This window comes from Salvelinus alpinus, chromosome 13, assembly GCF_045679555.1.
Source record: "Salvelinus alpinus chromosome 13, SLU_Salpinus.1, whole genome shotgun sequence".
NCBI lineage: Eukaryota > Metazoa > Chordata > Actinopteri > Salmoniformes > Salmonidae > Salvelinus > Salvelinus alpinus.
In genome coordinates this window covers 12469329-12496584 of record NC_092098.1, presented here as the reverse complement: position 1 = coordinate 12496584, position 27256 = coordinate 12469329, and the positions used below count along the sequence as shown (strand labels likewise).

The 27256-nt window shown below is 42.4% G+C and overlaps 1 protein-coding gene across 2 annotated transcripts in view; it reads right to left on the bottom strand.

Annotated features, from left to right (window-relative positions):
- LOC139537114 (sodium/calcium exchanger 1-like) overlaps positions 1-26712 on the bottom strand; it is a 51354-nt gene extending 24642 nt beyond the window's left edge. The window contains exons 1-4 of one of the 2 annotated variants that reach the window (XM_071338035.1): positions 26011-26712; positions 25600-25705; positions 2676-4085; positions 1939-2456 (exon numbers count right to left, since the gene is read on the bottom strand). In XM_071338035.1, the coding sequence (XP_071194136.1) occupies positions 1939-2456; positions 2676-4010 (1853 nt within the window). In that variant the 5' untranslated portion in view covers positions 4011-4085; positions 25600-25705; positions 26011-26712. The remainder of the gene's footprint in view (positions 1-1938; positions 2457-2675; positions 4086-25599; positions 25706-26010) is intronic. The other variant, XM_071338036.1, reaches the window with a different exon arrangement.
- Between the last annotated feature and the right edge of the window lie 544 nt (positions 26713-27256).

Sequence of the window (27256 nt, the reverse complement as noted above, 5' to 3'; positions counted from 1 at the left end):
CAGGTGGTTATCGATCCAGTAGTTAGTGTAGCCGTAGAGTCAGAGTAGTGAGGAATACGGCTGTATTGATCCCCCATGTAGCATCTGTCTCTCTCTCTCCCAGCCGTTAGATCTCTGCTTATATAACTGGCCCCTTTCCCCGTTTCCTTTCCTTTTTCATCGGATTGTTTTATGCTTGTTTTCCCTCTCCAGCCTCCAATAGGAGAAGAGCAGACACACACTAATCCACAAAACTAGGGAATGTGACATCTCTCTGTGTTTGTTTTTTAGGATCGGAGGTTTGTCTGTATAAATCCCAGTGCATCGATTGGAGCTCAGAACTGCAGGGCAAACACACAGTATACTTAATGCTTCAATTTTAAACTCAGTCATCCTGGCTCCTTGTTAGTTTGCCTATTAAATTTGCCCTCTTCCTTTCCTACTCCTCTCTCTCTCTCTCTCTCTCTCTCTCTCTCTCTCTCTCTCTCTCTCTCTCTCTCTCTCTCTCTCTCTCTCTCTCTCTCTCTCTCTCACACACACACACACACACACAAACACACACACACAAAGCCCCCTGGACTCGTGCTGGCTAGTGCCAGGCCACTTGAGTTGTGACTGTCCAGGGAGAGACAGTTAGAGTCTGTTACGCTGTTTAGAAGAGAGGGTTCATCTGTCTGGTCAGCAGAAAACACTGACAGATAGCTGCGCTAGCACACACAAACACATACACACAATAATGTCAATTCTCACTTACTGTACTACACAAAATCTGCATTCGAATGCAGAAACGTATACTCCTGCCCACTCAGCTACTCGGCCAACCAACCAACCAACCAATCAACCCGCACGCACACACACACACACACACACACACACACACACACACACACACACACACACACACACACACACACACACACACACACACACACACACACACACACACACACACACACACACACACACACACATCTCAGAAGAATAGACAACACATGCACCTGTCCCTCCACCCACCCATCTAACACACGTATACGCACTACACTTTTTTCCAGCCATGATTACCATCGCTTTTCTCGTCACACATTCCATGAAGCACCCGCCCACACACCACTCTCTGAGCTCTCTTCCTCATCAGTCAGCCAACCCTGCCTACAGTGAGAGATGAATGCTAAAACACACTGCTTTGCACTCTCATCCTCTCTCTAACTCTCCTTCCGCCCTCTTACCTGCCTCTCTACCTCGAAATCTATCTAATTTTTCTCTAGTCTAAATTATCACTCAAATCATCACCATCACACAAACCCTTTTCATTTTCTAAAGCCACTTCCCTTCCTTCAATCAGTCCACTATTCTTTATTTTACATCATTTACATATTTGACTACACCTTTTTCAGCAATATTAATTTAGTTTATTTTTATGGTCTCTCTTTCATTTCACTATATTGCCTTCTCTATGAAAATGGCGAAATCCCAAATGCCACACATTGTCTATCCATTACAATTGATGAACTCCCATAGAAACGACAGTGTTCTAATATAGCTACATGTTTTCTTCCCTTTCATCCCTACCCATTCCTCTCTCTCTCTGTCCCCCACACCGCAGCCCCACTGTTAGATCTCCTGCTGTTTATCCCCTCTCTACGGCTCTCTCCTCTTCCTCTCAAATTCTGCTAAAAATGCTATACCCCTCAAAACTCAACTCTGGACCTAGAAGCCAGTTTCACAAATGTTTTCATTGTTCCCCTCCAATCAGGGACTGATTTAGACCTGGGACACCAGGTGGGTGCAATTAATGATCAGGTAGAACAGAAAACCAGCAGGCTCTGGTCCTCGTAGGGTAAGAGTGGAATACCCCATATTCTATACCATACAAATGGGCCATATAATATCATACTGTAACGCAACACACAAGCCATCAGCAGCAGAGCAGCGTACACGACAGGAAGTGGTGTTACTCACATGGTCTCGTCGTTCTGGAACTCCAGTTTCCCAGCCACCTCCTCGTAGTCCTCCCCAGCCTTGGCGGTGCCCTCCAGGGTGTGGTAGGGGATGGCCACTTTACCCCTGGCCCCAGACATCCGGTGCACCTTTACCTGCATGGTGCCCACGCTCTCGCTCACCCTCATAGACTCTATTTCAAACGTGAAGATGCCTGCGTGGTCGTCGTCATAGATGGTTACCGTGGCAGTGTGGGCGTTGCCCAGGGCGGCCTTGGGGGATACGTGGGGGGAGAGGTTCCTCATACTGCTGGTGGTGGTGATGGTGCTGGGCTCCAGGATGGCCACCTCGGCACGGTGGACGATGCGAGGGTTGCTGAGGTGCACGTAGAAGTGCTCGTCCTCTTCAAAGATGTCGTCATCAATAACCCCCACTGTCAGCTCCTTCAGCGTCTCACCGGGTTTGAAGACCAGCGTGCCCTCAGCAAATTCATAGTCTGAGCCGGCGTTGGCCGTTCCATCCTCTGTCCGGTAGTCCACCTGAGGTGACCCAGGAACAAAACCAACTCAATGACGATTCAATTAATTCACTAGACAGGAGTAATTACTGGAGAAAATGGCCCCCTGGCTCGACCCTTATCTCATCTAAAAACCTTTCCCATTATTACATTTAGCTTGAGTGATTTTCAACATAATAATCTTTCATTATACAGTACAATAAATCACAAAGACAAATATGAGTAGCTTCTCCCCACTGACCTTGACTGTGCAGCCGCTTTCACCACCATGGCGCCCAACAGACAGCTTGAGCGAGCTACAGTTCTCGAAGCACTGGTAGTGGGAGGGTTCAAACTGCAGGTAGATGGTGTGGGGGTCCTCCTCCTGTCCGCTGGCCTCATGGCAGCTCACCACCTTCCTGGCCTGGTCGGCAGCATGCTTCTTCAGGATGTTCCCAGCACCGATCATCATGCGTGTGGCCTGGATGCGGTAGAAGGCCCTGCTCTTCTGCTGCTGGACCAGAACCTGGTAGTTGGCCATCTCAATCAGCTGCTCTGTGTCCTTCTCTGGGTGCCTCTGTTTCAGCTCCTTCAGGGTGCGGGCCATGTCCCTCCGAGCCTCATCCTCTTCTGAGTTCAGTCCTCCACCCTCCTCCACCCCCTCCAGCATGCTGTCCAGCACATCCTTGGGGTGGGGGTGGGAGTTGCCCCCCTGGCCGTCCATCTCCACATCCATCTTGGTGAACATGCTGTCCCCCTCTGTCTCGATGATGATGCCGCGGGCCTTGTCGACACGGTAACGCTTGTGGATGTACTTGTAGAAGAGCAGGCGTCGGTCCGCGACCCAGGCCTGAACCACACAGATGGGGAAGAACATGAATGTGAGCACGGCCTCCCACACCTCCACCTCCCCCGGGGAGATGACAGCCAGGATCAGGTAGAGCCAGATGTAGGCGAAGATGCTCCAGGTTGCCGTGACAAAGAACACCCTCAGGTGCTTGATCCTGCGTGTCTCGTTCTCTGGCACCACGTGCACGCAGAGGGCGATGATGACGAACATGTTGAATGCTGCGCTGCCCACAATGGTGCTGGGGCCCAGGGAGCCTGCCTCAAACGAGTGGCCACACACCTCGATGACAGACAGCAGGATCTCTGGGGCAGATGAGCCTAGGGCCATCAGGGTCAGGTTGGATACGGTCTCGTTCCAGATGCGTACGGTGGCTGTGGTGGTCTCTCCGTTGGGCTTCTTGATGGTGATCTCTTTCTCCTGAGAGGTGATGACCTCAATAGAAGACATGAAGCGGTCGGCGATAATGGACATTCCCAGGAACATGTAGATGAGGGCCACGAAGTAGACGATGGCCCGTGCCACCTTGTCACCCACCGACGGGTTCTGAGGGTTCCACATGGGCAGGACCACGCCCTCAGAGCAGGGGTCTCCATCGGAGCAGTTGCTGGGCGGGCTGCTGGGTGCTGCATGGTCTGAGCTAGCCTGAGAGAGGTGGGTAAGCCCCAGGAGGAAGAGGAGTAAGAGGGAGGTGGAGAGGCTGGAGGAGGAGGAGGGGTAGGCAAGGCTCAGAATGTGGGTGTGTAACATGCCGGCGTCCGGACATTCGAGTCAGCTGGCTTCAGAGATCAATCCACTTCACGTCTAACGTCTCAACAGACACCTCTGGAAGACACAAGGGAAGAAGTGTAGTGACTTACAGACAACACTAGCACAAACACAATATTGATCATTAGTATTACATGGATTACGAACAGAAAACCAGCCCCGTCGCGAAAATCGGCGTCTTACTTCCAGACAAACTAAACACCTTCTTTGCCCGCTTTGAGGATAATACAATGCCACCGATGCGGCCCGCTACCAAAGACTGTGGGCTCTCCTTCTCTGTGGCCGACGTGAATAAAATATTTAAACGTGTTAACCCTCGCAAGGCTGCCGGCTCAGACGGCATCCCTAGCCGTGTCCTCAAAACATGCGCATACCAGCTGGCTGTTGTGTTTACGGACATATTCAATCAATCCCTATCCCAGTCTGCTGTCCCTACATGCTTCAAGATGACCACCATTGTTCCTATTCCCAAGAAAGCAAAGGTAACTGAACTAAATGACTATCGCCCCGTACCAGTCACTTTTGTCATCATGAAGTGCTTTGAGAGACTAGTCAAGGATCATATCACCTCTACCCTACCTGTCACCCTAGACTCACTTCAATTTGCTTTCCGCCCCAATAGGTCCACCGAAGATGCAATCGCCATCACACTGCCCTATCCCATCTGGACAAGAGGAATGTAAGAATGCTGTTCATTGACTACAGCTCAGCATTCAACACCATAGTACCCTCCAAACTCATCATTAAGCTTGAGACCCTGGATCTCGACCCCGCCCTGTGTAATTTGGTCCTGGACTTCCTGACGGGCCGCCCCCAGGTGGTGAAGGTAGGAAACAACATCTCCACTCTGCTGATCCTCAACACTGAGGCCCCACAATGGTGCGTGCTCAGCCCCTCCTGTACTCCCTGTTCACCCACGACTGTGTGGCCACGCACGCCTCCAACTCAATCATCAAGTTTGCAGACGACACAACAGTGGTAGGCTTGATTACCAACAATTGACGAGACAGCCTACAGGGAGGAGGTGAGGGCTCTCAGAGTGTGCTGTCAGGAAAATAACCTATCAGTCAATGTCAACAAACAAAAGAGATGATTGTGGACTTCAGGAAACAGCAGAGGGAGCACCCCCCTATCCACATCGATGGGACAGCAGTGGAGAAGATGGAATGTTTTAAGTTCCTCTGTGTACAAATCACCAAAAAACTGAAATGGTCCACCCACACAGACAGTGTTGTGAAGAAGGCGCAACAGTGCCTCTTCAACCTCAGGAGGCTTAAAAAATGTGGCTTGTCATCGAAAACCCTCACTAACTTTTACAGGTGCACAATTGAGAGCATCCTGTCGGGCTGTATCACCGCCTGGTACAGCAACTGCACCGCCAACAACCGCAGGGCTCTCCAGAGGGTGGAACGGTCTGCACAATGCATCACCGGGGGCAAACAACCTGCCCTCCAGGACACCTACAACACCCGATGTCACAGGAAGGTCAAAAAGATCATCAAGGACAATAACCACCCAAGTCACTGCTTGTTCACCCCACTTCCATCCAGAAGGCGAGGTCAGTACAGATGCATCAAAGCTGAGACCGAGAGATTGAAAAACAACTTCTATCTCAAGGCCATCAGACTGTTAAATAGCCATCACTAGCACAGAGAGGCTGCTGCCTACTTATAGACTTGATATCATTGGCCACTTAAATATATGGAACACTAGTCACTCTAATAATGCCACTTTAAGAATGTTTACATATCTCACATTACTTATCTCATATGTATATACTGTATACTGTATCCTACACTATCTATTCTTATACTATCTATTGCATCTTAGCCGCTCTGTCACTGCTCATCTATATATTTATATATTCTTATCCCATTCCTTTACTAGATTGTGTGTATTAGGTTATGTTGTGGAATTGTTAGATATTACCTGTTAGATACTGCTGCACGGTCAGATCTAGAAGCATAAGCATTTCCCTACACTCGCAATAACATCTGCTAACCATGTGTATATGACCAATACAATTTGATTTGATTTGATTTGGATTTAGTAGCTGCAGATCAGTGAAGGGTCTGCAATGCATCCCTGGTCCTGGAGCCACGGAGTAGTCCTTGTCTTTCCCTAAGGCTAGGTGTTCCAGTGGTCAATCAGAATGTGATGGGGGAGTTAAAGTGATAGAGTTCATTACAACCCACATATCTGGTTAATCAATTAAAGCCTGGACGACAATTAAAACCAGCAGACCACGTAAGTAGCTCTCCAGAAGCTGAATTATCGATTTTTACAGATGAGCACCACCGTCGTTTACCCATCTGATTAATCTCCTATTTGCACTTACTGTAACCTTGTTTCTGGTGTTATTGGTGGTATAAAAGCCATTGCAGCTGCTGTTACAATAGCTGATGCTGTCAACTAGCACTTTATTCTCTGAACATCCCATCCAACAGCTCCTGGTTCACCCCTTCTCTGTTGTGTGACTGACTACCCATTGTGCTGTATTGTCAATGTTAACTCTGTAATATACCGAGCACGGTGTTCACTTTGAAATACACTTATTGAAAACACTAACCCTTGTTCTTTTTAATGCCTCGGTCTATGGTGCTTAACAAATGTGTTAAACCGTGGCCCAGAGTCAGTGGTAACAATAACAGCGTAATGAGTAATGTTCACAGAAAGAGAAAGTGTTTTTTCTTTCTCATCCCTGAAAAGTCCTGGCTGAGGCGTGTTTTATATAAGAGCCTGTATCACGCATGGATGACCAATGACGCCTCTGCTTCCTTAGCCTCTCTCTCCACAAACAGTACAGTACACTCACATCAGCAGCTCCTGTCCCTCCAAGCCGTACAGTGGTCCACAGCCTTTCACCTCCTAGTACCAGCCTCCCCCATTCCCCACCTCTCCACGTGCTCTCCCTCCTAACCGGTTGCCCACCTCTTTCGATGATCACCCTAACCCTAACCCTAACCCTATCAGCAGCACTACAGGGCTTCTTTGTTTCCAAACAATGAGACCACCAACAGCTATTGTACCACCAATAACAACAGAAACAGCCTCTCTGGCTAAGTGGCCATATGGCCAAGGCGGTTTACACACTAAAGAGGAGATAACTCAAAGGTGGGTGAACAGACCAGCATCGCTGATCTGTGGAAAGGATCCAGCCCTGTATTCACAGAGCACTGATGTTTTCATCAGCCTTCCTGTGCACTCCAATGGCTTTCCCTGGTACTTCCAACTACTTGGATGGGAATTATGGTGTTTTTCCTTGCCTTCTATTCTTTACTTACCATACAACATAGCTCACGTAGTGTGAGACTGGAGACCAGCTGGAGTTCCCTAATGATTGACAGGTGAAAACATTCTGTGGACATGGCACATGCCATGACTGACTCCCATTTAAGGAGACAGGACGATAGGGAACAGTGATCTGAATAACAGTGAGCATCCCTGTCCACAGTCACTGGCAGTCAAATGGTCAGGTAGGGACACGATCTCGGCGTAACATCAAAAGGACATCTAAGCCTCTGTGCCCCTTTCCATTGGTTTGGTTTATTGATTTGCACCCTTAACAAGGAAAGCGTCTTCAAGCATGTAAACCTTTAGCAAATGGGGCACACTGTTCGAGGGGTCAAAGATTAAATTGTTGCATCTCAAAAACATTCAGAGCAAAGAGGAAAGAATTGTATAACATGACAAGATGCCGAGAAGAAGATGACTGCATGAATATTAGGTTAAGAGACTCAGAGCAGACCTAGAACTGGACATCAGCTGTGTGTCTGGTAGAGGTTTAATCAGTAGTCCAGCCAGCCATCGTCTCTCTCTGCCTCCACTCAGAATTCGCCATCAGTAACCACGGGGACAGGCCAGCAACAACAAATAAGAGTTTGAAACAACATGAGCACACCACACAAACCATAAATATTGTGGTGCCATTTCTGATTTTTCTTGAGCAGAATATGCTCGTACAAATTGATTCAATTTCACTCCATGTTAAACTGTGTCTAGACTGGTACCTCATTCCTTCAACTCAATTACTATCTGACATTTTTAGGATAACTGTGCAAACGCAGTGTATTGTTTTCACATAGACTTGCAGGCATACCCACAGATTTCAGTTAGCAGTGATGCAAAGAGCTGTAGAAATAGCACAAAGGTAATTCAAACCCAATATATTTCTTTATCATTGTTGTTTTTTATGAGTCTATGGAACACTGCAAAACCATACCAAACCACCTACATTAACAGATGTGTGAAAGGGGGTTTAGGTTTGGGCACCAAAAGCAGTCAATACTGTATTGACACTGTATCCTCCCTCTGCCTCTTCAGTCTATCCAAGTCAATATTTAGCACACCTCCCCTCTGTCTTCATTTACCTCCTGACAGCTATCCCCAGCAATGCTACACAGATCATGTAAATCATACAACACAGTAACTGATCGTTGATATACTCTTATGTTTGAAGTTTTCATAATGGCCCCCAGACCGGAAAATCGATTCAGTGCCAACATTCTAATACTGAGACTTACCATGAAGACGATCTCTTTAAGGTCAAGTAATGTAGCTGTCTCATTGACGTCAGCTAACAATGTAATATAATAGCATTGTCATTTGTCCAGGTTAGATCGTGGGGCTGCTCACCGCCAGCAGATAGCAGGGGGGATGAGAGAGGAGCAGCATACTAATGAAGGGAGCATTAGAGAGAAGTTACAGAACACCTGCAGATCACCCCTGAGGTTCTTACACTAGAGAATCCCACTGAGCACAAACTGATTGAATCAACGTTGTTTCAATGTAATTACTCAACTTATTGTGACGTGGAATCTACGTGGAAAGTACATTGGATTTGAAAAAAAGTAATACATTTAAACTGTTGTTTTGAGGGTGAATTTTCAACCACAGGATTATGTCATCATGGTAAAAAACATTTTAACATAGACAAACCTTAAAATATGTGAATTTGTACCTTTAAAACAAGGTCCGATCTTTAACATTAAATCCACTATATCAGACAAAAAGCAATGGGCTGGGCAGCACCTCCTACTGGAGAATTGATCTACCTACAGCTACCCTTTGGTCTCCCATCCAGGGTTTTAAGCAAGCCAAGCTTAGCTATAATATTTATCACTGACTATCACCGATGTGCTGTGGTGAGAATGCTTGTTGAGAGATCTCCACTTAAAATTAGATATATTCACTGTTGCTATGGAAGACATTCCAAAGGGTAGGTTTAACAGAGCAGATTATATGTGACCACACTTCATCACTCATATAACATGATTATATTTAGGCCTTCAACAATCAACAGCTATTGTTTCAATTCAACCCAGAATTCAACTAATAATAGACAAAACAATAGCCTAGGGTTTCAAGCTCTGGCTGATTAAAAAAGTAATGACATTTTGTGATATTGAATTGTGTTTGGTTGTCAAAACAAGCAAATATCAACATTTGAAGAAGATGAATCTTCTGCTTGGCTAGTTCCATCTGTGCCACTGACTTAGTCTGGCTTTAATTCCAGTTGAGTGTTTTTAAATCCAGTTTAGTGTCTACAAATGAATTGATATGTTGGATTCAAGTCTCCATCACAACCAAACATCAAATTTAAAGAATAGGATAAAATCTAATCAAACTTAATCCACATTTAAAGTTTGATTTGATTTGACTTTGATGTTTGGTTGAGATAGAGACATGAATCCAGCATATCAATTATGAATTTGTTGACATCAGCTGGAATTAAAGTCAGTGCCACAGATGGAATTATCGAAGCAGAAGATACAGTAAATATTTTAAATATAAAACATAGCCTCTATTAATTTATTGACAAGTTAACAGATTATATGTTGGATTCAAATCTCCAATTTAACCAAATATAGAAGTTAAAGAATGGGATTAAGCCAGTGGCAGAGGTGGAACTATCCAAACAGTAGATACATCTCCTTTATAGGTTGATATTTGGTTGCATTGTCAACCAAACACAGTTCAATATTACCTTTGCAATACAGTAAATAGCCTGAAGCTTTCTTACAAAATAATGTAACATTCAACCTTAAAATGACTAACACATCCATGGCCACATTCCTTGTGTACTGTAACTATACTTGTCATCACAGGTCTGTGGAGATCTTCACAGTTGCTGTAATATTTTGTGCAGAATATCGAACGGCATTGATCACTTGTATCATGTACTTTTAATGTAATCTCAACTACAATCCAGGCCATTTTGTTCCGCTATTACATGTCGCACAGTCATAACACATAAATCTGATATATAAATAAACAACATATCTGACATTGTATTCCCATTTGAACTTTGGTGTGCTTTTAAAATGGTTGAAAGCACAGTCATAGACATGTGGGTGAAAATACAGTTGAAGTCGGTAGTTTACATACACTTAGGTTGGAGTCATTAAAACTCGTTTTTCAACCACTCCACAAATTTCTTGTTAACAAACTATAGTTTTGGCAAGTCGGTTAGGACATCTACTTTGTGCATGACACAAGTAATTTTTCCAACAATTGTTTACAGACAGATTATTTCACTTATAATTCACTGTATCGCAATTCCAGTGAGTCAGATGTTTACATACACTAAGTTGACTGTGCCTTTAAAAAGCTTGGAAAATTACAGAAAATGACGTCATGGCTTTAGAAGCTTCTGAGAGGCTAATTGACATAATTTGAGTCAATTGGAGGTGTACCTGTGGATGTATTTCAAGGCCTACCTTCAAACTCAGTGCCTCTTTGCTTGACATCATGGGGAAATCAAAAGAAATCAGCCAAGACTTCAGAAAAAAATTGTAGACCTCCACAAGTCGGCTTCATCCTTGGGAGAAATTTCCAAATGCCTGAAGGTACCACGTTCATCTGTACAAACAATAGTACGCAAGTATAAACACCATGGGACCACGCAGCCGTCATACCGCTCAGGAAGGAGAGGCGCTCTGTCTCCTAGAGATGAACGTACTTTGGTGCGAAAAGTGCAAATCAATCCCAGAACAACAGCAAAGGACCTTGTAAAGATGCTGGGGGAAACAGGAACAAAAGTATCTATATCCACAGGAAAACGAGTCCTATATCAACATAACCTGAAAGGCCACATAGCAAGGAAGAAGCCACTGCTCCAAAACCGACATTAAAAAGCCAGACTACGGTTTGCAACTGCAAAGATCGTACTTTTTGGAGAAATATCCTATGGTCTGATGAAACAGAAAATAGAACTGTTTGGCCATAATGACCATCGTTATGTTTGCAGGAGAAAGGGGGAGGCTTGCAAAGCCAAAGAACACCATCCCAACCGTGAAGCACGGGGGTGACAGCATCATGTTGTGGGGGTGCTTTGCTGCAGGAGGAACTGGTGCACTTCACAAAATAGATGGCATCATGAGGGAGGAAAATTATGTGGATATATTGAAGCAACATCTCAAGACATCAGTCAGGAAGTTAAAGTTTGGTCACAAATGGGTCTTCCAAATGGACAAGCATACTTCCAAAGTTGTGGGAAAATGGCTTAAGGACAACAAAGTCAAGGTATTGGAGTGGCCATCACAAAGCCCTGACCTCAATCCTATAGAGAATTTGTGGGCAGAACTGAAAAAGCGTGTATGAGCGAGGAGGCCTACAAACCTGACTCAGATGCACCAGCTCTGTCAAGAGGAATGGCCCAAAATTCACCCAACTATTGTGGGAAGCTTGTGGAGGCTAATTGAAACATTTGAACCAAGTTAAACAATTTAAAGGCAATGCTACCAAATACTAATTGAGTGTATGTAAACTTTTGACCCAGTGGGAATGTGATGAAAGAAATAAAAGTTGAAATAAATCATTCTCGCTACTATTATCCTGGCATTTCACATTCTTGAAATAAAGTGGTGTTCCTAACTGACCTATAACAGGCAATTTTTACTAGGATTAAATGTCAGGAATTGGGAAAAACTGAGTTTAAATGTATTTGGCTAAGGTGTATGTAAATTTCCGACCTCAACTGTAGATAATAAACAAAAGTGAAATACACAAAAAATGAACCATAAACACTGCACTCAAAAAAGTTCCAAAAGAATAAAGACATTTCAAATGTCATATTATGTCTTTTTACAGTGTTGTAATGATGTGAAAAATAGTACAAAAGGGAAAATAAAAAAACATAAATATGGGTTGTATTCACAATGGTGTTTGTGCTTCACTGGTTTCCCTTTTCTTGTGGCAACAGCTCACAAATCTTGCTGCTATGATTGCACACTGTGGTATTTCACCCAATAGATATGGGAGTTTATCAAAATTAGATTTGTTTTCAAATTCTTTGTGGGTCTGTGTAATCTGAGGGAAATATGTGTCTGTAATATGGTAATACATTTAGTAGGAGGTTAGGAAGTGTAGCTCAGTTTCCACCTCATTTTATGGGCAGTGTGCACATAGGCTGTCTTCTCTTGAGAGCCAGGTCTGCCTTTGGCGGGCTTTCTCAATAAAAAAGCTACGCTCACTGAGTCTGTACATAGTCAATTTGGGTCAGTCACAGTGATCAGGTATTCTGCCACTGTGTACTCTCTATTTAGGGCCAAATAGCATTCTAGTTTGCTCTGTTTTTTTGTTAATTCTTTCCAATGTGTCAAGTAACTGTGCGTTTGTTTTCTCGTGATATAGGTTGGGTCTAATTGTGTTGCTGTCCTGGGGCTCTGTGGGGTCCGTTTGTGTTTGTGAACAGAGCCCCAGGACCAGCTTGCTTAGGGGGCTCTTCTACAGGTTAATTTCTCTGTATGTGATGGCTTTGTTATGGAAGGTTTGGGAAACGCTTCCTTTTAGGTGGTTGTAGAATTTAACAGCTATTTTCTGGATTTTGATAATAAGCGGGTATTGGCCTTCTGCTCTGCATACATTATTTGGTGATTTACGTTGTACACGGAGGATATTTTTGCAGAATTCTGCATGCAAAGTCTCAATTTGGTGTTTGTCCCATTTTGTGAATTCTTGGTTGGTGAGCGGACTCCAGACCTCACAACCATAAAGGGCAATGGGTTCTATAACTTATTCAAGTATTTTGAAATGGGCTCCCAAGTGACGCAGCAATCTAAGGCACGGCACCTCAGTGCTAGAGGCGTCACTACAGACCCTGGTTCAATTCCAGACGGAATCAGAACCCGCTGTGATTGGGAGTCTGATAGGGTGGCGCACAATTGGCCCACGTCGTTAGGGTTTTGCCGGGGTAGGCCGTCATTGTAAATAAGAATTTGTTCTTAACTGACTTGCCTAGTCTCTCTCTCTCTATACAATATCAAATAATCACTATTATTCCAAGATAATTCTTCAGCCAGAAGTGCTTTTTGAGGTTGGTTAGGTTTTGGTTTGATAATTTTTTTGTTTTGTTTTAAAAACAATTGTTTTAATTAAATCCACTATGCATTATGTGGGTTGAATGCTGTAACAAAACAGAATAAAACAATTAATAAAGGTCCCATGATGGTAGCGGCTGCCCATTACTGTTATTACTGTTATCAGTTCACTTTTTACCTTAATAAAATATTTATTTCATTCCAAAAATCACTATTTTGTAGTTCTTCAAAGTAAATAAGATTTTTTTTTTAATGACTGCTGAATACCAAATATCAATCACTTACATTCTGACCACACTGCTCATACATGTTATTCAATTATTGCACCCAGTGCTCGCGCACGTCAACGAGCGTCTGTGTTGCCAAGTGCTAAAATAGAAGTCAGTTCTATTTGTGATGCTGAACGTGGTGCAAGTCCTGCCTCTCCCATCTCCTCATTGGTTTATAGAAGCAGATATCCACATGCCATCTCCTCATTGGTTATACCCACATGGGTGACTGAAAGATGACTAGAAATGATTTGGTTGACCGTTTTATGTGTGGATTAATTGTCAGAGTAGAGAACCTTGTGCATTTCAGGTAAAATAACAACTCAACGTTTATATTCCAGGACAAATTAGCTAGCAACAGCATGCTAGCTAAATAGGACAGATTAGCTAGCAACTGCAAGCTAGCTAGCTAAATTGCAATAAATGTTTAATGATTTTCGACCTGTCCACAAATGAATATAATTGGTTCAGAGTTTGTTTTGATATTTCAACCTGCGTGTCATGATCGCGTTTGGTGTGGGGTGACAAAATCAATTTGCGCACGCGCGGTCGGTTTGCGTAAGGTGTTATATCATGTATTTTCAGGTGAAGATGCGAAGCAACAGCTGCTCTCTATATATCACCTCACGATCGCGCAGTGTACTCTCTTCCATAGCAGGCTAATGAAACACAGACCGGACAAGTAGACACGCAATTGTGTTCATTGTAGTTAATTACCACGTTTTATGCACTAAACTATGTAGATATATTGGCCTTTTTAAAACTACAACTCCCTACTACATCGCACAGTTCAAGAAGGATCGGATTTATCTCTAGAGAAACTGTGCGATGTGTGCATTGAGCTCACAGAAAAAAACGGAACGAAACGGAATTCAAATAATTTAACTGACATCAGTCAATTTAGTTGTTTAAAAAAATACAAATAACAGACATTTCGGTTAATCGCTCAGCACTAGCCAGTGAGTCATGTTTCCTTTCACTGTTTGGCATAATTTCTGTAAATACAAAACACTGAGATAATCAAGGCAGGCAAGACTGTTTATTTCAAATATATGAGGCTTTGCTTCATGGAAGTGACAGAGCTGAGGTTTAAATCTTCCCTTCTTCATTCAGCTAATTTAAAATGGTTTCCTATTATCTACAACATGCACATTCGGATAACACAGAAGGAGGGACAAAAGAAGAAAGACAGAACAGTGAAATGGCAGAGAGTGAGAGAATATTTTTTAAACCTCTTCCTGAGGGAAGTGGGGGATTGAAGACTTGACTTTGAAGTCGTGGATGGGGAAAGGGAGGGGGCAGGGAACCAACATCACATGCATGGCAGCAGTAATGTGGAGAATTACACTGAACAAAAAATATAAACGCAACATGCAACAATTTCAAAGATTTTACTGGGTTACAGTTCATAAAAGGAAATCAGTCAATTGAAATAAATTCATTAGGCCCTTATCTATGGATTTCACATGACTGGGAATACAGATATTCATCTGTTAGTCACAGATACCTTAAAGAAAAGGTAGGGGCGTAGATCAGAAAACCAGTCACATATCTGATATGACCACCATTTGCCTCATGCAGCACGACACATCAAGTATCCAGAAGTTGCTGTTCCCGCCAATATCCAGAAGTTGCTGGATATTGGCGGGAACTGGAACACACTGTCAAACACGTCGATCCAGAGCATCCAAAACATGCTCAATGAGGTGACATGCCTGGTGAGTATGCAAGCAACAGAAGAACTGGGACATTTTCAGCTTCCAGGAATTGTGTACTGATCCTTGCGACATCGGGCCGTGCATTATCCTGCTTAAACATGAGGTGATGGCGGCTGATGAATGACACGACAATGGGCCTCAGGATCTTGTCACCGTATCTCTGTGCATTCAAATTGGCATCAATAAAATGCAATTGTGTTCGTTGTCCGTAGCTAATGCCTGCCCATATCATAACCCCACCGCCACCCTGGGGCACTCTGTTCACAACGGTGACATCAGCAAACCGCTCACCCACACGACGCCCGGTACAGTTGAAACCAGGATTAATCCGTGAAGAGCACACTTCTCCAGCGTGCCAGTGGTCATCGAAGTGAGCATTTGCCCACTGAAGTTGTTTACGATGCTGAACTGCAGTCAGGTCAAGACCCTGGTGAGGACGACGAGCACGCAGATGAGCTTCCCTTAGATGGTTTCTGACAGTTTGTGCAGAAATACTTTGGTTGTGTAAACCCACAGTTTAATCAGCTGTCCGGGTGGCTGGACTCAGACGATCCTGCTGGTGAAGAACCCGGATGTGGAGGTCCTGGGCTGGCGTGGTCACACGTGGTCTGCGGTTGTGAGGCCGGTTGGACGAACTGCCAAATTCTCTACGTTGGAGGCGCCTTATGGTAGAGAATTTAACATTAAATGATCTGGCAACAGCTCTGGTAGACAATGTTGCAGTCAGCATGCCAATTGAGGTATCTGTAGCATTGTGTTGTGTGACAATACTGCACATTTTAGAGTGGCATTTTATTGTCCCGAGCACAAGGTGAACCTGTGTAATGATCATGCTGTTTAATCAGCTTCTTGATATTCCACACCTGTCAGGTGGATGGATTATCTTGGCAAATGAGAAATGATCAATGACAGGGATGTAAACAAATCTGTGCACAAAATTTGAGAGAAATAAACTTTTTGTACAAATGGAACATTTCTGTGATCTTTTATTTCAGCTCGTGAAACATGGGACCAACATTTTACATGTTGCGTTTATATTTTTGTTCAGTGTACATACCGTTGAAGTCGGAAGTTTACATACACCTTAGCCAAATACATTTAAACTCAGTTTTTCACAATTTCTGACATTTAATCATAATAAAAATTCCCTGTCTTAGGTCAGTTAGGATCACCACTATATTTTAAGAATGTGAAATGTCAGAATAATAGCAGAGAGAATTATTTATTTCAGCTTTTATTTCTTTCATCACATTCCCACTGGGTCAGAAGTTTACATACACTCAATTAGTATTTGGTAGTATTGCCTTTAAATTCTTTAACTTGGGTCAAACGTTTCTGGTAGCCTTCCACAAGCTTCCCACAATAGGTGAATTTTGGCCCATTCCTCCTGACAGAGCTGGTGTAACTGAGTCAGGTTTGTAGGCCTCCTTGCTCGCACACGCTTTTTCAGTTCTGCCCACAAATGTTCTATAGGATTGAGGTCAGGGCTTTGTGATGGCAATACCTTGACTTTGTTCTTAAGCCATTTTGCCACAACTTTGGAAGTATGCTTGGGGTCATTGTCCACTTGGAAGACCCATTTGCGACCAAACTTTAATTTCCTGACTGATGTCTTGAGATGTTGCTTCCACCCCCACAACATGATGCTGCCACCCCCATGTGTCACGGTTGGGATGGTGTTCTTCTGCTTGCAAGCATCCCCCTTTTTCCTCCAAACATGATGATGGTCATTATGGCCAAACAGTTCTATTTCTCCAAAAAGTACGATCTTTGTCTCCATGTGCAGTTGCAAACCGTAGTCCGGCTTTTTTATGTCGGTTTTGGAGCAGTGGCTTCTTCCTTGCCTTTTCAGGTTATGTCGATACAGGACTCGTTTTACTGTGGATATAGATACGTTTGTACCTGTTTCCTCCAGCATCTCTACAAGGTCCTTGGCTGTTGTTCTGGGATTGATTTGCACTTTGCGCACCAAAGTACGTTCATCTCTAGGTGACAGAACGCGTCTCCTTCCTGAGCGGTGTGACGGCTGCATGGTCCCATGGTGTTTATACTTGCGTACTATTGTTTGTACAGATGAACGTGGTACCTTCAGGCGTTTGGAAATTGCTCCCAAGGATGAACCAGACTTGTGAAGGTCTACAATTTTTTTTCTGAGGTCTTGGCTGATTTCTTTTGATTTTCCCATGATGTCAAGCAAAGAGGCACTGAGTTTGAAGGTAGGCCTTGAAATACATCCACAGGTACACCTCCAATTATGTCAATTAGCCTCTCAGAAGCTTCTAAAGCTATGACATCATTTTCTGGAATTTTCCAAGCTGTTTAAAGGCACAGTCAACTTAGTGTATGTAAACTTCTGACCCACTGGAATTGTGATACAGTGAATTATAAATTAAATAATCTGTCTGTAAACAATTGTTGGAAAAAATACTTGTGTCATGCACAAAGTAGATGTCCTAACCGACTTACCAAAACTATAGTTTGTTAACCAGAAATTTGTGGAGTGGTTGAAAAACGAGTTTTAATGACTCCAACCTAAGTGTATGTAAACTTCCGACTTCAACTGTACATGCCTAAACACACACATTCTGCACACACACTTTGCACACACACGCAAAATGAAAAAAACATATTTTTGCATACCAGGACACAAACTGACAGACAGACACCGAGATGACAACTCAAAAAGAAATACTACTGGAGTGGGATCTTATTCTCAACACTGCGATACAATATTCAAGGTGTTCCAATTTTAAGACTGCCATGACAGTCACATTACACAATCACATAGGCATAAGGTCCTAACCGTACCCCTATATAATTGAGTTGATACAAACACTACAGTACCATCATTTGTAAGGCATCAAACGTGATAGAAAATGACATTTTAAATAGGTCAACGGCATTCCCCTTGAGTTGTGAAACATGAAGGCTATCGTAGCTCAGCTCCTTGCATATTCAGTGCTGTCAAGTTCCTCTGTTTCAAAATGCTGCACACTCGTCCACACACAGATTCATATTCACAGCACATGCGACACATTACCATTCAGACCATCCTAAATAATCCCAAACAGGACTTGAGGAACAGAATGAAATTGTTCCACACTAATTTCTTCTGAGGTGAATGTGCTTTTCATTTCATCGCCTGCTCCACTCAATAGTCTGAACAAACAAAATCCAACAATTACTTAACCTATTTATCCTCAGAGAGATGTTCAGGTAAGCAAATGTGTAACAAGCAATGGAACTATGCTTGTCTACTAACCTCCATCCTCTTATCTAAAACCCTGTTCAATCAACCGGTTATCAGGTTTCCGTGATAATGAATCCAAAGCGCATATTTTTGCAGCAAGAGAAAAATAATATTTTTGACACCGACCTCAACAGGATCAGCAATCAAATCAACATGTATTTGTTGAGTAAACAGATTAGCAGATGTTAAAGCAGGTGCAGCGAAATGCTTGTGACCCCACACTGGCGGTGACAGCACTCTCCGAGGGTGTCTCAGGGGGAGTTGGGATATGCAAAAAACACGTTTCCATTTCACACATGCATATAAAACAAACTATAGTACATATATAAGCACCCACCAAATTACAATAGCAGTTGTTAATGAAGCAAGCCAGTAAGATGAGTTCAAATTCACAACTGTTGATGTTTACCTGTCAATGCTGCATGTCTTTTGTTGCAACATAACCCCATGTGCTCTTCTGCCTCTGATGAATATAAGGTCAAGTGAGGCCCCCCGGCAAAAGGCCACAGGTAGTTGCCTGGGAGAGACCACAATGCAAAAGGCCACAGGTAGTTGCCTGGGAGACAGCAACTGCAGGATTTGGCATTTGCCAGCCAAAAATAACACCACTCTTTTTTAAACTTTCAATTGGTGACATTTGCCCAGGGGCAGACACAGCAAGATTCTCCATTCCTCTCCTCTCTATGTCTCAAGTAGCAGCTGGCAGTCTTGTTGCCCTCGTTCCCCATCTCCGCTTCAAGTTTTCTGTTCCTCTACTTGTGTTGCCAAATAACCCCCATATGTTCTCTTCTTGGTCTTAAAACTTCTCTGTACTTTGCCAACCTATATCCACACGTCTTGCACAGCCCTTCTCCTTTACTCTTTACTCTTCACTGCTACCCCCTCCTCCTCCTCTCCCCCTTCTGTTGGCAGTCAAATTTCCATTCAAGAGTCATTGACATTCACTCAGCTTTCCAGGCCCATTTCATTTCTTGAATCAGTAATTATATAATTGCATAATTACATAGAGATGAAGCCGGTGTGGGCACATCCCCAAATAGCTGAACAAAACCAGATACCACAGAAAAGCATTTATATGAAGGGAAGTATTAACATGGGTACTATGCCTTCTTACTATGGCTACAGCATCTTCTCCTTTCAATTATCAATAAGCAAAAACACTAGACATTTCTAACAGCAGAAACAACTTTCCTTATAATCAGTGTCATGCACAGCTGGCTGAAAAAGGTATATATCCTCTGGGTGTCTTCAGGTGTGACTTTGTGTTTTTACTTTGTCTGGTGAGAAGTGTGTAGCCTGGCATTATGCTGGGCAGAGACATTCACACTGCCCACTCATGTTGAGAGAGAGAGAAAGGGAAAGAGGAGAGAGAGAAAGTGATATAGACAGCAGTGGAGGCTGCTGAGGGAAGAACGGCTCATAATAATGGCTGGAATGGAGTGCAATCCGGTTCCAAATGATTGGCACCTTTGATAAAGATGACAAAAAAGACTGTATAAAATAAATAATACAAATTATGAGCTACAGGTAACTGCCAAAAGAAAGGAAACAGCAACATAAAGTGTCTTAATAGACACTTAATAGACCACAACGAGCCACCGGAAAAGCTTCATGGTAGCCAAAATAATGGGCAACTGGGCATGACCCTAAACATGATGGGATGTTAATTGCTTAATGAATTTATGAACCACACCTGTGTGGATTGTGGAAGCACATCCTTTCAATATGCTTTGTATCCCTCATTTACTCAAGTGTTTCCTTTATTTTTGGCAGTTACCTGTATATTGTATGCCCCAAATAATTGGGGAATTGTATTATTCTATACTAATGCAATTGCTAAGAGAAAGAGATTTTGTTTAACAAAAAGATAGGGGTCATACTTATTACCACCACTGTGTTCAATACTCTAGCACCCTCCCCTTGCAAAGATAACGACACAAATATTTGATGAGATTGGAGAACACGTTGGGAGCAATTTCAGACCATTCCTCCATGCAGAATATTTCCTTTGCCTGCTCTTATGGACTGCCCTCTTCAATTCAAACTGCAGAGGCAGATGGCAATTGCAAATTGTTGATTTTGTGGTCAATTAACCATTTATTTGTGGATTTTGATTAGTGCTTGGGATTATTGTCTTGCTGGAAGATTCACTTCCGCCTCCTGGCAGAGGCAACCAGGTTTTTGGCTAAAATGTCCTAGTACTTTGTAAAGTTTATGATGCCGTTGACTTTAACAAGGGCCCCAGGACCAGTGGAAGCAAAATAGCCTCATAACATGAAATATACACCACCATAATATTTGACCGTAGTTTTTTGGTTATTTTCTGCATTTGCTTCTGTTTTTCAACACCAAATCCGCCGCTGGTGTACGTGGCCAAACAGCTCTATTTTCATGTCATCTGACCAAAGCACCAGTTCCAATCCATGTGCCGTTTACAAAACTCCAGACATTTACATTTGTTGGATGACATGAAAATAGAGCTCTTTGGCCACGAACAACAGTGGTGGGTTTCTACTTTTTTGCTCATCTTTATAAAGAGTGACAATAATTATGGACCTGACTGTATGTATGCATCTTGAGCATTTCATAATTAAAATGTCATGTCCAATTCAAAATAAAATTCACTCTACATACAAAACATTATTTTCCATGCAGGGAGGAGAGAACAAAGTTGAGCTTTCCATCCTAACCTTTAACACATCCCCAGAGAGCGGGAGGTAGAGTCCCGGCTGACACATAACATTCTAAGAACAATATGTTTCTTAGCGCTTGGTGAGAGCGTGGTTTTCCTATGGTTATATTGCATATAACCTTCCCACAACATTCTGAGAATGGTGCAGGATACCCAGCTAACACATAATGTTCTGAGAACCATATGCTTCCTAGGTGGGAATAATTTCAGTACTTCTGCAGAATGTTTTCTGCAGGTTTCCTCATGGTTCTATACACTATGTTGTTAAGTGTGTTCAGGTGTGTTGGCCGCGCCAACTAATTGGCCACACCTGATCTTAATGAGTGCTTGTTTCTTTTGAAATGGGGTCTGTTAGAATACACTAAAATGAACAGCTTTGTATGAGTAAAAAAAGAAACATGGCATGCTACAGTAGCTCAATCCTGGTGGTGCAGCGGACTAATTCCATGGATAGAGAACAGAAGATCATAGGTTTCGAATCTCACTGACGCCGTGCCACAGTAGAAAAGAAACGTGTTTGCATGATTACTTCTTAAGCAAATTATTTTTCTTGTGTCCTATCAGTGCTTGGAGTTCAAAACAGTTAACCCAAATGAAGCTAGCAGTGTTATCAAAACTCTTATTGCAACATGTTCTCAAAACATTATTTATTTACCTTCAAATAACCAATCATTTCCGTTCTCCGAACATTAATAAAACCTCCCAGGAAAACGTTCAGGGAACCATAGTAAAACATTCTCAGAACCTCCCTGCAACCTAAAAATGCACATTCCCAGAACAGGCAAAATGTTCACTTCCGTTCTCAGAATGTTTTTAAAAAGTTCATTTTTACGAGGGAGGGAGAGAGAGTGAGCGAAAGAGGGGAAGAGAGAGTATGGGATTTAACATTCTCCATATGGATTCTCTTCACTGGGGTGGAGCCCAGGGACATACAACATAGTGTGCTTTTAATTTCAGGAAAATAATCGATAGCACTTCCTAGCTCTCCAACTCCTCCTGTCTTCAGTGGTTTGTGTTAATCAGCAAGATTTCATCAAACTGGTGTAGCTGTTTCTAACACGCAGAATCAGAACCATGGACAGCATCTGTAAACACCATAACAGTTATGCTGCTCTACAATGATTTATAGCAGTACTGTGAAAGTACTTTGCAGTACAGAATTGCATGTTTGAGTGGACAGTCAATGTTTGCCAGATTTAATTTGTCAAGCACCCTTATATTTTAAGAGGGTATGAAACACTAATGTGCCATTCTATCATAACAATATAACAGGTTGGTAGCTTGGTTCCAATTAGTCACTTCAAGATGTTTAGTGGTAAGGGGCTGTGTCAACATAAAAAAAACGATTGCATAAACATTGCAAAAGACATTTGATATTCTCAGTCATTGTGACACACACACACACACACACACACACACACACACACACACACACACACACACACACACACACACACACACACACACACACACACACACACACACACACACACACACACACACACACACACACACACACACACACACACACACACACACACACAAACAGTCAACAAAATGTGAATAATTAACCAAGACCCTGAGGACCGTTCATCAGTTTCTGTTGAGAGATTACAACGCCTCTGCAACTTCATTTAGTGCGTCACAAAGCCAAACACTAAACAGGAAATAGACATTAAATCTGAAATGAACATTCCTTCAGGACTAAAGAAGAAAGGATCCACAACCATGTTTGTGCATTCAGTAAAGCATCCCAGGATTCACTGTGCAGACTGGATAAGTTTGCCATGTTAAATTGTAATGGTCTAGGGACTGGGCACATGTTATTCTATTCAATCGCCTGATTGGGGTCCTGGAAAGCTCAACACAGTAGAGAATAACTTTGGGATTTGATGAACACAGAGGTCTCTGTGCACACAAAACAGAACACGTTGACCTATTCCTTTTAGCAATTTGTAAGACTGGAATGACATTTGGGAGACATTTAACAAAATGCCTCACTGAAGCACACAAAAAGCTTCTTCCACATAGCACATGTGTTTAACCCTCTCTAGAACCCCAGGTTCTGGGTGGAGCTGGGAAATCGATAATCATGATAAGAATGTGTATGTGTTTTCTTTTGGCTTCCCAATAACTGGAGCATGGATCACATGAATTGTATCTATCCACAACCTGCATTAAGATGAACTCAAACTTTTAGTGAGTTCATCAGCAGTAGTAGGGGATGGACATGCAACTTCTGTCACCAAGACCCCTTGCTTGAAAAAGTACACAGGGTTCGACAACACAACACAACACTGACAACAGACCTGACCTAAGTACATGAGAATACAAGACCTCTGAGTTCTAATCTTTTTTTCGCTAATTAGTATTTCGACCAATCAGATCAGCTCTGAAAAAAGAGCTGATGTGAAAATATCTGGTGTGATTCGTCAAAAACAATCTGAATTGGGCTGCCTTGGAAACGCAGCCGACATGACATAAAACACACCAGTACATGGTACATTTTCAGATTTCAGAGGAGATATATACACTGTTTTCAATAAATCCACATGCAGGATCATTGTTGTGATATTGATGTTTTTAAAAAAGTGTGACAAACTGATCTATTTTTGACCCAACATGTGATCTTTCATTTCAATGCACATTTTTCTCTGAGAGGCATCCCTGAACCCTGGCAGTACTATTACCCACCCACATCCTGGTCAGTCGAACCGGAAAGTTATCTCTGTGGTTGTGACTTATGAACTGAGAAAGACAGTGAATCCACTACTCACAATCAATCAGATTGCAGAAGCAGAACACATATTGGTGGAATGCGCCAGCAGTCAAAGTTCACGTCTCTAACCAAACCTCAAAAAACAGCAAAGAATGGTACTAGAGCCAATCCAGCTCAATGAGGATGTTGGCCATGGACAGAATTTCTCAACTTGACAAAATAACCCTACTGTACATATAAAAACAGACATGTTGATACTTGTATCTTAAGAGAGGAAACTATTTTAAATCTGATATAACACAAAGGATAATAAAATAGGACTAATACATTTAATAAATAAACTAAATAGGCACTAAAATGACAAAGATCAAGTAATTATATCATTTTGATGGATTCATGTTTGTGTCATGTTTCTGAACATAAATGTAACTGTTGCATCCTTAAAATTGTATTTCTAACACTATATAACACTGAACGTACTTGTTCTTACAGACCTTTATGACCAAGTCCCACAGTAGCTACTGAACTCATAGGAGCACAGAGGTTAAATTACTAAGGATTTGTTCAATGATTTGCTGTCTGCCATTGTTCTTTTTCACACCAGTAATAATAATAATAACTGAAACCTCTAGGATGGGTAGTTAATGTATCACACTAAAACACAACTAATTGCATTTACCATCCTCCAACCTAGAAAATGAGATCAGAAATATTCCAAATGCAAAAATACAAACGGCTGTGCATCAAAGAAAGCTCAAAACCCCCTTTCTCTCAGCATTCAACGTTTGTCCAGAGCCAAGCCCTACGAGAGCAGAGAAAACAGGAACTGGATTCCCTTAACATGTGGTAAATAAAAATAGAACCACTAACTCAACATTAGATTATTCAGGTGAAGAGCGAAGGCATCCACAGGATTATGTAATATATGGTCTAAACATCTCAGGTCTCCATCCTCTTTTTTTCATCCTTCATAAGTATCATTAAGGGAATCTACATCACCTATGCAGCACAACACGCACACTGATGCGTTGCACTAATGGAAAAAAACACTAATACAGAGGTTCTCTTCTCACACCAATGCATATGTTTCATCCAGGAAACAACACGGTCATACTACCAGCAATTCACATGGTCATTTAATGTCATTTGTTTGGTGAAAAAACACTACTTTGGATGTGCAATTTGCAGTTACATTGTTGCTGCGGTACAATAACACTCTGGACTCAGGTATAACCTAATCTCAGTGTGTTATGTAAACCATATCGACACATCTTAATAAGACAAGTACTCTACTCCTGTAGACTTTGTAGCATTACCATGACACTATCAGGAAGAGGATTTAGAACATTACACTAACCCACAGGTTGACAATAAACAGGTGTGTTAACGACAGCGTCAACAATTGGACACAATACTGTAGCTGAGGTACTACAAACGGTAACAAGTAAACTTGTAGGGTACAAACAAAGCGATTGACTGAGGTTATGACAAATTACTTATTTGCCAACATTATTACTTCCATAGTTTTAATAAAAACACACAATATTCCATAGTCTCTTGAATAGGTCAAACTCTCTGTAGAAAGAACAGTATTATCACTCACCTGAACAGCGCTCTGCCAGCAGGAACTAAAAAACGTGTCTTAACAGATCATCACCTTTAGCTCTTCGGAATGGCAGGGGACAAGCAGGTTTTCTTCCAATGTGGTACTGTTGCAAGACAGGAAAATGACATCAATTCTTAAAACTTGGTCGATAAGAGATACACAAAATGACACTAGCGTTCAGAATGATTTTTTTTTAAAGGTGCACACAATACCCTATATGAGGTTGCCTGTATCCAATCCAACGCACCTCCTCCCAATGAGACAACGAGTTGGTTAGCTTATTGTTAAACAACCTTGTTTATCATTAAAGTGGTAGCTTATTTGCGGAATTCATATGTGCAAGGTAAAGTAATGATTCATCCATTTGGCTCGGTGTTGGTCAATGCATTATATAGCAATAATACTCACTTGCTGCTGCCCAATATCAGCTGCCTCCTGTCCTTCGACTCCTTCTCCGTATACAATGTGGCACAGCAGAACTCACTGTATGTTGCCTCCAAAGAACACTAGCCTATCAATGGTGCTCCTTACGTTGATGCGCTGGATCTTGGAGACGTCGTTCAGCCTGCCTAGGCGCTTCTTCACGAATATGCTTCACAGGCAGGTTTCCTTGCGAACATGGATTGAATATATGCTATTCTGGGTCATTTTATTCTGAATAAATAATGTCTTCTATTCAGAATATTTTGTTTATGTTTTATTTATTTTTAAATCAAATTTGGCACTAGTCTCTGTTAGCCAGGTAATGAGCGGTTGTTGATGCTGAATTATTGAGTTTAATGATTGACACCGTGCTGGATCGTATAAAGACCCTAGCTCCTTTTGGATCGGCCATTTATTCTCCACAGCAACCATAATACCAAACGACTGTCTGTTTGCACTAAATTAACCAAATAATAAACAGGTTTAGCATAATGTTTCACAATTAACCAAAAATGAATTGGAAAATGCTGTTTCTCAGAGTTCATTCGAAGAATAGCCTACGATAGAGAGATGCACATGGGTGTAGGCGCGAATGAGTGATGGAAACGGACTTAAACCCAACACTCACATCAGTATCAGTAGAGCATAGAAGCAAATGCGATGGAAATGGGGGAGAACGGTATGGATAGGCAGACACAGGGATATCTGCAAATGCAGCCCTCTCTTATTTCGTCTATCAGTGGACAGGGTTAGGCACCATGCAGAAACAGTGCGCGAGAGGGTACAGCAGTTTATAGCAGCGTGGACTGCAGAGCAGGGGGGGGGGGGGGGGGGCGTTTGGAAACAGCTCGATACGCGCGTCTCGTCCTCCCCATTGCCTGCCCATTAAGGACCGGTATAAATAATTTAAATTATTGGATTTTCTCCACCAAAAAATTATAAAACAAGTGGTTACAGATTTTTTCTCTTCCTATTAACATTATTAATGCGTCTTTTGTTCATGCATACCGCAAGTTATCAATTAACAACACTACTTGTTAGCATTTATCCAGTCTATTGAAACATTGTAATCTCCATAAATCTTACTGTTATAACCAGAGGTTACATTGGGGTAAGTAAAGAATGGCGCTCCACGGCATACTGTAGAATGTGAAAATGAATAGATGTATTTAGGTTGAAATAAAGTATAATGGTAAAGCAACTAATTTGGGGAATAATTTCACCGCCTTCA